The following is a 14,589-nucleotide window of genomic DNA, read 5'->3' as shown; positions in this document are numbered from 1 at the left end:
GAACTTGGGAATGTTTCTGTCAAACTCGGGAATTTGGACGGAATTTCGAGCGGAACCCTTTTATTTACTTCACAGGGGTAGCGTGCTCTTGTTCTGTCAGCCATGACTGGAAAGAGGTCCTAAGTAATTCGCAATTGTATTTTTCAGTCGCCCACACTGAGGATTGAACCTTCAACCTTCAGGAGAATATTACTTTTACAATTGATTTTTCCAAGTACTCTAACCACTGCGCCACAAGTCCTTTCAGGCTTGAAGGTCGGAGGTTACATTGACCGAAACGTTGCGAAAATCACACTCCAAATGAAAACAGCAGTCTGATGAATCCAAGTAAGATGAATAACCAATCATCTAAAAAATTCAGAAATTAATATAGTAGTCTGAATAACCCGATTAATACAAATGGCGAGATAATTTTTTTTTTTTTTGTTTTCATTTAATTAATACATTTAAATGTGAAATTAGTTGCAAATCTTTTGATATTAAAAACTGTTTCACAATGAGTCTTGGCAGACTTTCAACAAGATCTAACAATGTGTTAATTTGCCTCAAAACTCTTTTAAAATGTGAAAAGTGTTCTCTTTGAATAAAGTAATTTCTGAGTTTTAATTGCACATCCAAAGTATTCCCTAATTTCTCTGAAAGGCTACCATCCTGAAACACAACAATCTGACTTCTTTTCAGTCGTTTTAAATACATCACGCATGCTCTGTTCGCTTTATTCCAATATCAGAAAATATTTAAGATTCCAAGTTTTTTCTCAGAATTTATCACTGTTTCATGGAAAATCAGATTTTGGTTTGGTTGTCATTTGGATTTTGGTAAGTCATTTTTTTCTTTTTTTGTAAATAATTAATCTGCAAATGATATATCTAAAACGCATTTCTTAAATATGAATTGCATGGACGTGTCCTTGGCGGCCCATGCTTCCAGGCTCTGCCTTCTCTCTGCTAAGCGGTTTACTGCTAATTGCCTGAGACGCCCCAATAAGGAAATACATTTTTTTGTAGGCCACAGTATGCTAATTCTAGTGCGGTGGCTTCTCAAAATCACACCTAACCTTGTGTCTAACCTCCTAGGAGGTAAATGAAACGATATACAGGATCTTGGCAGGTACTACCACTTCACATTAGAGTGGACCTAGGAGTAATAACATATAAGAATGATTCCATATTTTTCAAAGCTCCCAACTTGTGTTCTTATGATCAAATTAGTCTGGGTTGGAGTAGATAGAATTTGATAATGGATAACAATTATTTCATGTTTCTGAATTTTTGAGATGAGGATTGATAATTTGCATTATTTGGATTATTCAGACTATTGTTCTCATCTTCAGTGTTACTCACACAACGTTTTGGTTGATGTAAGGTTCAAGTCTCAGTGTGGGCGATACTAAGAATACAACTGCAAATTACCTAAGACATCTACCCAGTCATGGCTGACAGAACAAGAACATGCTATCCCTGTGGATTAAATAAAGTGTTCTGTTTGAAATTCTGTGCAGATTTCAGAGTTCATCAGAAAGATTCCTGAATACAAGATACATTTGAAGAAGCTTGGAGGTTACATCGGTCAAAACATTGTGTGAATAACAGTCAAGAATGAGAACACTAGTCTGAATAATGCAAATAATCCAAATTTATTTCATATTTAAAATTTTCTCATATATTGTAACAGAATATTCTATATTCCCTTTTTCTATGTGAGCTCAACAAAATAAGTGCAAGGTGAAGACATATTTTTGAAAGAAAAATATCCAAGATAAATTTGTCTTTTTTTTTCCTTACAGCCATGATTGTACAAATGATTTGATGGAGTAAATAAACTGTGTCTATTCACTACGGATATACAAAGACTTGTAATATATCAAGGATATGAGTTATTGCCCTTTAAGCTAAAATTACAACCTTTACATGCAACTTTCTACCTTGCTCTAGAGGTCATTTCTCTTATTTTGGTGCTGGATAAAATAAAGACAGGACAGTATTAACACGCTTGCTTCATTTAAGCATTAAATGGTGTATACGTTTCCATTCTAATGGAAAAACATTATTTTGATTCATCCATTAATGACAAAGAAGTGAACTTGATATCTACTAATCCGGGATGATTCACGCATTACGGTCAAAGGCCTCAAGACACTTCAGTCAAATAGAGAATTAAATGACTCGAGAAGTTAAAAAATACAATTTGGTTCAGAAAGATTTCTTGGTGAACTGCGTAATTAAGTTTTGATCAGTGCTTCAGGTCACTTGGGGTGAAATAACTCATTTGAAACTGGGAAATAATTATGGATCATGGAAGTAGAAAAGATATTTGTTTTTGTTTTTTTTGTTTTTTTTGTTGCTTTTTTTGCCTGTTTGGAATTGGCTTTTACTCCAGATCACAAAAAGGTGCGATAGAGAAAATCATGAACAGATTATAAAAAAAAAAAAAAAAAAACATATTGGGAAATGGGGCATGAGTAAGCCAGTGCAAAGCTTAAAGGAGAATTATAGGCAGATCATAAAATCAAGTGATAGAAAGCTGAAAAGATCAGTTGAACACAGAATTTTATCAGAGTTCTAAGACCATTATCATTACATTTTGTTTATTATTTGCCCAACAGAAAGTGACACTAGTGGTTACCGACACAAACTGACAGCCTAAGTGTCCCAAGTTCCAATCCAGTTGGTTCCACAAAAATCACTTTCACTTAAGATGTTGGAAACATTCACGTGGTCCCTCCCTTAATTATCTAATTTCTTTCTAGAAAGAATTATGACAAGAAAAATATCGGGGAAACCAATACCAACAATAGAATCTTTGGATTCATATGATATGATGATGAATTGACCAATGCCAGTCGAAGATGAAATACAAATTATCAACACCATCTTTGGATAATCATCTTAGGATTGGTCTCAGACTAACAAGGCGATACATTTAAGAATATCTGATGCTAACTTGTATGAGATTTGATTAATTGAAAAATGTTTCATTTTGATAAAGATAGCTTTTAAAGTTTACAGTCTTTTTTGGTTTCAAATGTTAATTGGAAAGGACTTCTGTTTTTGCCATTTTTCATTATTCCATTTGTCTTCTGATTTTCTCAAAATTGGTTTATAAGTTTTTCACAAAATTTTGCATAAAGTTAAAAGACTATAAATGCAGAAAGCTGACCAAGCAAATAGTTCAAACTCTGGTTTATCGCTAAAATATGACAAAATAGCAATTCTTTGCAAATACCTAAAATTTCCTTCACCTTGACCTTGGGATTTTTTCCTTTGGCACCAAAATCAACAGAGTCTATGACATTTCTGAAATGGTCTCCTAGGTTTTGTCTTTTCTCTTTGAGAAGAATTTAGTTTATTGCTAATTGCTTGACGCACTCCTACCAGGGAATATCGATGAGGTACTCAGGTATATTTTGTAAGTCAGAGTGCTCCTCTTCTGGGGGGTGGGGCACTGGCTCTTCAATCCCATTTTCTGATCTTAGTGTCACATCTTCTCACCATGGGAGAGAGATAAATCTATCACTTCAAATTTCCTTCATTAATTGTTTGCTCAAAATCCACAAAAAGTAAGAAAATGGTTATTTACATGACAATACTAGTGTAGTGACCACATGAAAACTTTGATATCCCCACCCCAAGGCACTTTACAATGTTCATAATTTAGCAAAAATTACACTTTTCACAAATATCTAGTTTTTTTCCAAAATCGAACAAAATTTGTGGTTAATGTTTATTTACATGATCCGAGTAAAAATGATCACAGGTTTTGTTTGTTTGTAATTGTGCATAAAGTACAGAATTGTGTATAGAGAAGTACAGAATAGTTAACAATTGAAAACTTACAAGACAAAATATAAACAAATAATTGCTAGCAAACATAGTCAAATTAAATTCTCAAATTAACTTATTTCAGAATTTGATTCTGTATAAAGCTGACTTATCGACATGCACAAAAAAACAAAAAAAAACATGATGTTTGAAATTTTCAAGGTCATGGCTTGACTTAGGTGATCGAGTATGGTTTTTATGAGATATTTTGTTTAAGAAAGGAGGGCTTGCCACTCAGACTTTGGGCTGGTAGAAGGATACTTTTATTATTATATTTTTAGCATGAAGTTAATCAAAATTAAGTGACTACCTTAAAAAAAAAAATCGACTACCATTTTTTCTTTCGTGTGTCAATAAGTCAACTTAAAAACAAATTTCATGACAAAAAAATTTTACAAAGTTTTTACACTTAAAATGAATATATATATATATTTCATTCAACTTGCATTTGATCTAAATTATTTTTTTTAGTTGTTAAGTGCTATGAACTTGTACCTGTAATTTTTTTAAAGTGTTTACATTGTGTATTTATAAATTATTTTCATATAAGTGTCATGGAAGCCAAGTGTAGAGTGAGCTTCCTTCTACAACTGACAACAGTACACATCCTGCCAACTAAAACAACACTGTTTGATGTACTGTGTTTTGTAGAAAAGAAAAAAATCAGCGGATGCATTATGTTTGAAGAGTAACAATACCATAGATGATACAAAAATTTTATGGACCACAGAACATGCAAATCTGCATTGGTTTCTGTTCAGATCAATAAAATATTTCAGTCTATCATCACTTTCTCAAGAATAAACAGTACTAGTTTGGAAAATCAAAGAGTCAGGTGTTAGTGTTAATGCGTGGGCATTTCAACCTAATATAAGACCCTTTCTTTTACAACCAATTACATTTTGATCTTAGTGTTTATGCTCGTGGATCTTGACATTGAAACTGTCACCTTTGTGTTTGTAACCATGGGTTATGACTAGGGCTAAGATAACAGCATATTCTTTTCATTGTTTTGACTCTCGAGTGTGTATCCATTGATATCTCATATGCTTTTATACAGAGTGATGTGGTTCTCGGTTGATTAACTGTGTCCAACTGTGTCTGATATATACTCAAGAGTCAAAACAATAAAAAGAATATGATGTCATAGCCCTAGTTATGATATCATAGCCCTAGTTATGACATTGTGTTGTACTACCTTGTTCCTGTTGTTCTCATCTACCTACACCAAATATGTGCATCCATCATTTTTAATTGACACGAAATGATCACAACTGTGGTTATCAATATGACACAACAAAAACTTGTAGTTAGGGTTTGAAGTTTTGAGATGAGGACTGATCATTCATATAAGTCGGATTCTTTGGACTACTGCTCTCATCTCAAATGTTATTTTTACAACGTCGGCGTATTCTAATGCCCCACCGACAGGGCCACTGGATAGAGGTCCTAAGTAATTTGCACTTGTATTTTGAGTGTCGCCCACATGGAAGATTGAACCTACAACCTCCAGAAGAGTGTAATGTTTTACAACTGAATTCTACCAAGTACTTTAACCACTATGCTACAGATACTTATAGTTCAAATCTTTATCAAAATCCTGGCCAGGGAGTTTTAAACATTAACCTAAATATAAAACTGGCCATTTTTTTTATTTGTACCCTTTTCTCAAGGTTGAGTGGGTACAAGCACTTTTTATACACGCCTGTATTAGATTGCCCGCTGAAAAAAGAGACTGACTATCTGCACTCACTTCTTGTCATTCATGAAATATTATCTCCTTCCCCCCCCCTCTCTCTCTCTCTCTCTCTCTCTCTCTCTCTCTCTCTCTCTCTCTCTCTCTCTCATTACATAACAATTGAAACTGTAACGTTGATTTTTAAAACCTAGGAGTTTGGCATTGGAACTACAATCTTCTGGTTTAAAAAAAAAAAAAACACCCAGTTTGTGATATTAGATTCCTGATCACAATCATTCTTATATCTGAAATTTATTTTTGTGCTTTTGAATAAAACATTGCTTAATGAAACTGCTCTGATAAATGATAATAATGATTAGGGTTATGACAACAGCGTATTCTTTTCATTGTTTTTACTCTTGAGTATATATCCGACACAGTTAGACACAATTAATCAACTGAGGATCACATCACTCTGCATAAAAACATAAGATATCAATGGATATAGACCTGAGAATCAAAACAAGGAAAATAATATGCTGTTGTCATAACCTTATTCTTCCTGTCTGAGAATATGTCCTAATATATCTATACAACACCGTCTATAACTAACAGAACAGGTGAAAGCATGGAAAATGTTGTAAATCCCGCTTTGGTCATTCTTCACACATTTCTTGTTCTGAGCTGATCAAGGCTGATGCAGATACGTGTGCAAAGAGATCAATTAGATTGCCACTGAAAGTAGACACAACAACAAAGTGAAATTTTAGTGGCAAGAGGAAACCTAAGACAACCAGTGTTTTTTTCACGACTGTAGGATGCAGCCGATCAAACGATTGCTTCTCATCTGCTGCCATACATGTTGCTATTTCATGTACTAGATGGCTACTGACTCTACAACTGTGTTCATTTGCCATTCGTCAGGTTGCAAAACAAATCTTGCTAGCCGGCTAACTACTCTCTTCACCAGCAAAGCCTGTTGACTGAACTAGTTTAGGTAGTGATAACCACAACTATGTAGCATATTAAATAGTACCAGTAATGATAATGTGTGTGTGTGTGTGTGTGTGTGTGTGTGTGTGTGTGTGTGTGTGTGTGTGTGTGTGTGTGTGTGTGTGTGTGTGTGTGTGTGCGTGTGTATATATATATATACTTCAGAATAAAATTATCTAACAATCAACTGGTATAGAAACAAAGAAAACTGCTCCAGGGAAATGCCTACTTCAGACCATTACATTGTGATGTGGATTACACAAAATACAGTTTGGATCACTTTACCACACTGCTATCAAAGACATTCACTTCGGATTTTATCATACAATTTGGATGTGAATTTTTATATCCTTTTCATTAACTTCCCTTACTCTATGACATTTAAATACTTAAACAACTTTTAACTGTGATTTTCCATGTCTCACTGACTTTAGCAAATAAGGTGTAAACCATTATAACTATTTGCTAATATTTTCTCCTCTGAAGAGATGGTAGACATCGAAATCCTATAGAATAAGGGGTTATAATATCTCAAATGTATTCTTTGTCTTAGATAGAATAATAAAAATCTTTGATTTGAAATTCAAACATTTCACATCATAAATTTTTAAATTCATTGAATGACCAAAATTATATATATATATATATATATATATATATAATTTTAGGACAAGGTATACTTTTTACTTGTTTTTTACATAAGCAGTAATATGCTACACGGTCATGAGCTTGTTTTGGTCAGCTAGTTACTGGTAACCAGCTGACCTCTTTAGACGATAAAGTTTATACAAAAGTGAAGTTTGCAATTTTTGCTTTTATATAACCTGTATCGCCTGAAGAAGTCTCTAGTTACTAGTAACTATCTGACCGAAACATGTGCATAAACGTGCAGCAACATGCTACTGCTTATTTTAATTTTTTTTTTTTTTTTTTTTTTGTAGATATGGTGCGGTTTTCGTCCACTCCTTAATAAAGAAGTTAACAGAAATAAATAAATGTGTACATGTTACTCGCTGTATTGCTCATAATATATATTCCATAATTCATAATAATCATTTCATTAGAAGTGGATGGCAAACGATAACAGAAAAAAATGTGAAAGAGAAATTGCTTTCATTCCATATGTCAAAGTAAAATCATCTTTTAATCATTTGACCAGTTAAAAAGTGGGAAGCACCAACATCTAGCTCAAACAAAGGGAATGACACCTATTGGTAATGGGAATAAATAGATAGACAGGGGACAATAAAACCAATGAATCTGATTGGTTAGTAATAGCTATAAACGCAACCTTTAGATATACAGCCACATAATTAGCCTGGTGATCTTTCACGGGAATTGAATATAAACGTTTCTGTGTAGCTTACATACCACATTATAGTAAATATATTAAAAAAGTAATTAAACAAATTCAAATATATTGATAAAATGAACCTAAAGCCAGTATTTTTTTCAAAAGTGCTTAATACTAGGTAGAGCTTTATAAATATATATTATATAAACATTTATAATGGCATATGCAAATGCAACTATGTTTCAGTAACCTTGTGCTTCATTAGGACTAAAATAATAATGAAAATAAAATCTTACAATGTGTACAAAAGAAACAGAGCTAGAAATTAATAAAATTAGCAGCATTGTGAATGAAATTCAGTCAACCAGCAGAGATAGTTTTCTTTGGTGCTTCTAATCAGATATTTCCTTTCTGAACAATAAGATACTTGATAGAACAATAGGATAGCAAATAGGATTCCAAGAGAAACAATTAGATACACGTCCTTGATTGGAGCATTTTGAAGAAGGTTTCAATACCCATGATACATAACACTACATGTTTTGCTCTGTCTTAATGAAAAATTAGTAATCATTAGGTTCCTAAGGATAGAGAGATTAATTATTAAATCAGAGAAATGAAGTATGAATTAGTTGTAAGCATTTCAAACAAATTACTTTCTATAAATATAGTAACTAAGAAATAATATAGTATCATAAAAATAAAATATTTACAACACTATTAGATAATATAAACATGTAAGGCAAATTTTACCTAAATTAATAATATTAATAGATATTAATCTAAATTCCTTATTGAATACAACTAATATAACAATAAATAAATAAAACTCGAAGTTAATAGCAACCAATAGTTATAAATAAATAATCTATAATAGAAATAGAAATTAAGTTTCTTGTCCCTTTATTATAATCTATAATATAAATCTCACCTTTCTGTTTAAATGTATATGTGTATGTATGTATGTATGTTTGTATGTTTGCCTAAAACTTTCAACAGAGGCGACGGACTTTCTAAAGATCGGTATCATTTTGAAGCTCGACCCTTTGGATGACAAATATTGAAAAATTGGCTAAAAACATTCATTAGTTCGCCCTCAACTGGGCACTTTTATACACGGAGGGGGTCACTTTTTTCGCCTATATTTTCAAAAGTCATTCCCTCTTTTTGATTGACTAGCCTTAATTTAAACCTTCGTCACTTCTGGTTTAGTGATGGACACAACAGCAAAGTCATCACGTTTTTTTTCCCCCGTTCTTTTCCTCCTTCGCGGTACGGGTTTGAGCCTACCTGCTTACTACCATTTTTTTTTCGTTTTCTTTTTTTTGCTCAACACACACCTCCAAACACCCAGGCAACTCCGGGCACCCAGACTAGTCTAATATATAAAAGGCAAAATGGGCGCGCATGTTTGTGTATGTCCACGAAAGGCTTTTCAAATTGGGGTTCTCGCGTCGGTTAGATTCCGCGAGAAGTTTTCTCGTACTTACCAGATCGTAATATCTCGGATTCGCAAATGGGCACCATCTCTATCTTTTTTTGATTGAGTTTGTGGCGTCATCTCAGGTGTTTGTTTGGCTTTTTCATATAAAGCAAAATTGTTTGAAAAAGCGGCAAAGCATTTAAATCATCATACGTTCAATTGACTATGCTTAAATTCAACGCACGCAACTTCTACTTATGCGATGGCGACATCGGCTAATGCGTTATGTTTTTTTCACCTTCTTCCCCTCCTTCGTATTACGGGTTTGAGCCTGCCTGCCTGCCTACTACCACTTTTTTTTTTAACCTCACCTTCTTTTCCTCCTTCACGTTATGGGTTCTAGCTAATTACCACTTTTTTTAAACACCTCTCTCCACCCTGTTGTTTCTTTCCCACTCCCACCGGGCTGCTTTTTATTTCCACCCTTACTAAACCACCGCAACACACCCAGACAATGCTGGGTATCCCCCGCTAGTCTGTTATATAAAGGGGATCTGTATGTGTGTTTGTATGTGTTTGTATGTCTGCTAAAAACATCCAACCAAGTCAAAACTGGTACCATCTGAAATGAAAATGCTCCAGATGCATAATATGTGAAAATTAGAAAAAGATTCATTTTGTGTCAACTGGACCACACTTTGGAAGGGGGGGGATCCGTTTTTCGTGTCGCTTTTTTTTTGCAAGTCATGCACGTGCATTAGACTAGAACTATGTTTGCAATGTTATGACATTGTCTATAATTTTTTGCCTTTTTCTCCTCTTTTGCATTTCACATTCGAAGCTGGCCACAGCAGTTCATTTTTTTTTTCAGTTGCATGGGCACTTCCTGCTATTTTGATTGAAAGAAAAGTTGTTTGGATTTATTTATTTTTTATTGGGGGATCCAGCATACGGGCAGGAAAAAGTGCTCAATATCCGGAAAATAGCTTCTTCTCTTCACATCCCTTCTGCCGGAATATCTGGTGGGGAGGTTGTAATGTACTTCTGTTTGGGGGCAATTACATTTTCGTGTTTTTATCCGTTTTTAAGTAGGATTACCGTATCTTTTATTTTTTAAATTGTTGTGGGGTTATTGACGTTACCCACGATGAAGTTAATATATAATAATGAAAAAGTGCTTAATATCATTAGTATACCAGGTGTGTCCAAACAGAACTTCATTGTGGACCTGGGCAACGCCGGGTATCCATGCTAGTATACATATATAAAAAAGAAAAGGGCAAAGTATAAAAGCCAGGATTGTTTTGTGTTGTTTTGGTTTTTAATACTGTAATATATCTGTATATCTGTATGTGTATATCAAATTTTTTTTTTTTTTTTTCAAATTCCTCGTTATCATTTATACATATAAAGTCATCAATAAATCTCCTGCAACAATGTTCTAGATATGTGATATTTTATCAATGCTATATATATATATATATATATATATATATATAGCTGACTACAATTAGGGAATCCTTCGGGACAAGATCAAAGTGTAGTATCTGTTCTTCAGATGCTGCACTTCTATTTCTTGTTCTCTTTCGGTGGAGGAGAAATCCTTCACGACTGAGACAATTTTTATTTTTGTACCTTTTCTCCACGTTAAAAAACGACCCTGGTGTCTAACTCTGTCCTGTGGGGAGGCATAGTAAATAGGTATATATATATATATATATATATATATATATATATATATATATATATATATAGATATATATAGATATATATATATATATTAGCCTATGTAAATACAGATTTACCCAAAAAGGCGCAGGACCTAAAACTATTGTAATGCCTATAGTTTAAAGTAATATTTTATTCCCAAACCAGACACATTTAATTCTCACTCATATTTTATTCCTATGTTTATGAAGTACATCTTACATGCGTTTCATTGAATAGTGGAAGTCCACTAAACAACTCCTCAGAGATAAATGTATGTTTGTCAAAAACAGTCCGAAAGTTGTTTTTTTTTCTCCTTAGAGTGAAAAAGAATTTCGCAAAGTAAAATTGTTGATGAAAGGGAATATTTAAAGTTCACAAAAACTAAAAAAAAAAAAAAACATTATATATATATATATATATATATATATATATATATATATATATATATATATATATATATATATATATATATAAATTTCGGCAGGCATATTATATAGAATGGCACCCAGAAGTTGTTGTTCAGCCATATTTTTCTCAAGCGCTTTCTATCAGTGCATCCGATTATCGTCAGGAGCAATTGTTGTTATTTTCTTTTCCTTTGATGCTTGGTGTATTTATAATTTTTTTTACAAAGTTTAAATGAAAAAAGAATATGTATACATTCAGATTAAATACTTACCTAAAATTAACTGTACTATATTGGATCCTGCATATTTCTTTACATCATCTAACCACCGTGGAATATTTTCAAATGAAGATCTTTTTGTGACATCGTAAGCAATGATAACTCCATTTGCACTTCTGTAATAACTTTGAGTGATCGTCCGAAACCTTTCTTGTCCGGCAGTGTCCCAAATTTGTAACTGCAAAAAACAAAAAAGACACCGTTTCATTACAAATTTCATGGAATTGTTTTTTAATATCGACATTAAAAATAGTAACTTTTAATATCAATACTAAAAATATTGTTTTTTCATATAAACATTAAAAATATTGTTTTTAATATCAATATTAAAAATATTGCTTTTAATATCAATATTAAAAATATTGTTATTTAATTTCAATATTAAAAATATTTTTTAATATCAACATTAATAATATTGTCTTTTAATATCAATACTAAAAATATTGTCTTTTAATACTGATACTAAAAATATTGTTTTTTAATATCAATATTAAAAATATTTTTTTTAATATCAACATTAAAAATATTTTTTTTAATAGAAATATTAAAAATATTGTTTTTAATATCAACATTAGAAATATTGCTTTTAATATCAACATTAAAATATTGTTTTAATATAAACATTAAAAATATTGTTTTTTAATATCAACATTAAAAATATTGTTTTTTAATATCAACATTAAAAATATTGTTTTTTTTAATATCAACATTAAAAATATTGTTTTTTTAATATCAACATTAAAAATATTGTTTTTTAATATTAACATTAAAAATATTGCTTTTCATATCAATATTAAAAATATTTCAGATTAAATTAAAACTCATGGCATAATTCCATTGAAACATTGTTTTTTGTTAAATCACTCAAGTTAAGCGACGTGAACTCTAACCAGTAAGCATTTCAGAAATCCAGATACAGTGTGTCATCTTCCAATGACCAGGATATACATACAGCTCGGGACTAATTGTGAATTTGATATTCCCTGTAAACTCCTTCCTTTGGAGGAAGCCAGCATATCTCGCTCAGAGCTAATACCCCACCAGGTATTACCAGTTTATACATAATTTCTTCGAGAATAAATTCTCACTTTTGACATAGTTTTTGTGACAGATAAACACCAAAGATCCATAATAATAATAATAATAATAATGCAATCTATTGTTGGTAAAAATCTAACATTAAAACTTATAAAATATGAAGAATATGTATAGCGCAATGATTTTTTTTTTTTTTTACATATGCAACAGCACATCCACGTTGGCATAATGGCCATGTCATTATACCAAGGTCGTTGCAAATCAGAAGTGTTTATCTACAACAGCATCAGTGTGGTGACTGTGCCATGGTCAGGTGAATATGCAGATGCAAACTGGAGAAAAAGATCTCTTCAATGCAGTGCTTCATCAGAAACTTTGAACTGGTGAGATTATGGATGCTTTACGTTCTCAACGTCTTGGATGATTTGGTCATGTATAGCATGCCACCTCTTGCATCAACTCCATAACATGACTGGATACACCAGGCATAGGAAGCATGTTAGACCGAGGAAGGCCTATATTGGGTGTGTAAGAACTGATTTGACTGCATGTAATATGACTGATATCAACTTTTAGGATCAAACTGCATGGAGAGCAGGTGTGAGACATTGCCTGATGTTGCCCAGCTTGGAGTCCAAGATACTCATGAAGAGTAGCAAGTGAACTTTTGGTTTACTTTTGCCAGCCTTGTAACTCTCACTTCCCTTATTTTGTTCTTTAGTTCTCACATTCTATGAGCGATATTTCTGGCAAAGGGGGAAAAAATTGTTGTTCTATAAGTAGGAATCTATCCATCTAAAATTTAGAGTTGGATAATTTTTTACCTTGAAGTGGTATTTTTTAGCTTCTTACATCAAGTGGCTTCATGAAAAAAATTTTTTTAAAATATCATAACGTGATGGTGATGGACGAACAGACAGACATTTAAATAAGTCAAATCATGATTAAACAAGTGAAGCATGCATGGTTCCTCATGAGTGCACAGTGAACAAGGCATAAAAAAATGACTAAGTTCAGCATTGCCCCCCCCCATTTAGCTCTAAAAGTCCACAGGGGATGTCAAATCCTGGTGAAAATGGACAAACAGTGCAGTTTTAGGCCTTAACATATGTAACATATGTAAATTTGAGTTCTGCACCATGAAAAAAAAAGAAATTACTAAGTCCATCATTTGCCACCACCCCTCCCTATTTAGCCCCAAAATTCCCCCAATGACTGAAAATATTTAAATTTGAGTTCGGCACCATGCAAAACTGCTAAATAGACATACACAGAAAATTTTGGATAGATATGGTAAAATAGTCCAAAAAATGGAGTGTTTTTATTAACCCTAAAAGAGCCCCTGGGACACACCCAAGGGTTATCATGAAGTATAGACAAACAAAATTATATAGAAATCAGTTAGTTACAACTTTTCAGAAAGTTTTATAAAAATCCAAGGCATCAATTTTTTTAATTTTTTTACTTTTTATTTTTTGAATAAGCAGAAGTGTCAATTTTAGCCATTTTAAATCGAAAGGCATCTCTAGGGGGGGCAACCGGAGTTTTCCCGGAAAATTCCTTCTGTTACTTTTTACTCATATCATGTTTAATGTTTGTGCAAAATTTCGAAAAATTCCAAGGTGTAGTTATCGAGAAAAGTGTGGACGGACGAACAGACAAGGGTGAATTTACAGGTCTCCCTCCTTTTGTCAGATCACCGAAGTTAAGCAACATTGAACCTGGCCAGTATCAGATGAGTGACCATTTGGAAAGGCTAGGCACTGTATGTACCTTCTGGGAAGGTTGGACGTGGGGCCAGCACCCTCACCCTGTAAAAAAGAACTCCTTGCTACAAAAGCATCTACAAAAGTTGTAGATGGCCTATGCTCCTCCAGGGGCTCAAGGGCTATGAACCTCCTTGTTGCTTTTTTAAAATTAATTTTCTTTTAACATTAGCTGAACTAA

The 14,589-nt window shown here is 32.8% G+C and overlaps 1 protein-coding gene across 1 annotated transcript in view; it reads right to left on the bottom strand.

The window, feature by feature from the left end:
* The window catches only part of LOC145243985 (ras-related protein Rab-43-like), a 144,064-nt gene that overhangs the window by 29,200 nt on the left and 100,275 nt on the right, over positions 1-14,589 (bottom strand). Inside the window, exon 2 of the mRNA XM_080107127.1 lies at positions 11,599-11,782. Coding sequence (XP_079963253.1) covers positions 11,599-11,782 — 184 coding nt within the window. The remainder of the gene's footprint in view (positions 1-11,598; positions 11,783-14,589) is intronic.

This window comes from Euprymna scolopes, chromosome 22 (assembly GCF_053919585.1).
Source record: "Euprymna scolopes isolate OS-2025 chromosome 22, ASM5391958v1, whole genome shotgun sequence".
NCBI classification, from domain to species: domain Eukaryota; kingdom Metazoa; phylum Mollusca; class Cephalopoda; order Sepiida; family Sepiolidae; genus Euprymna; species Euprymna scolopes.
The sequence above is the reverse complement of the archived record's forward strand: the minus strand, read 5'-3'. Positions and strand labels throughout refer to the sequence as shown.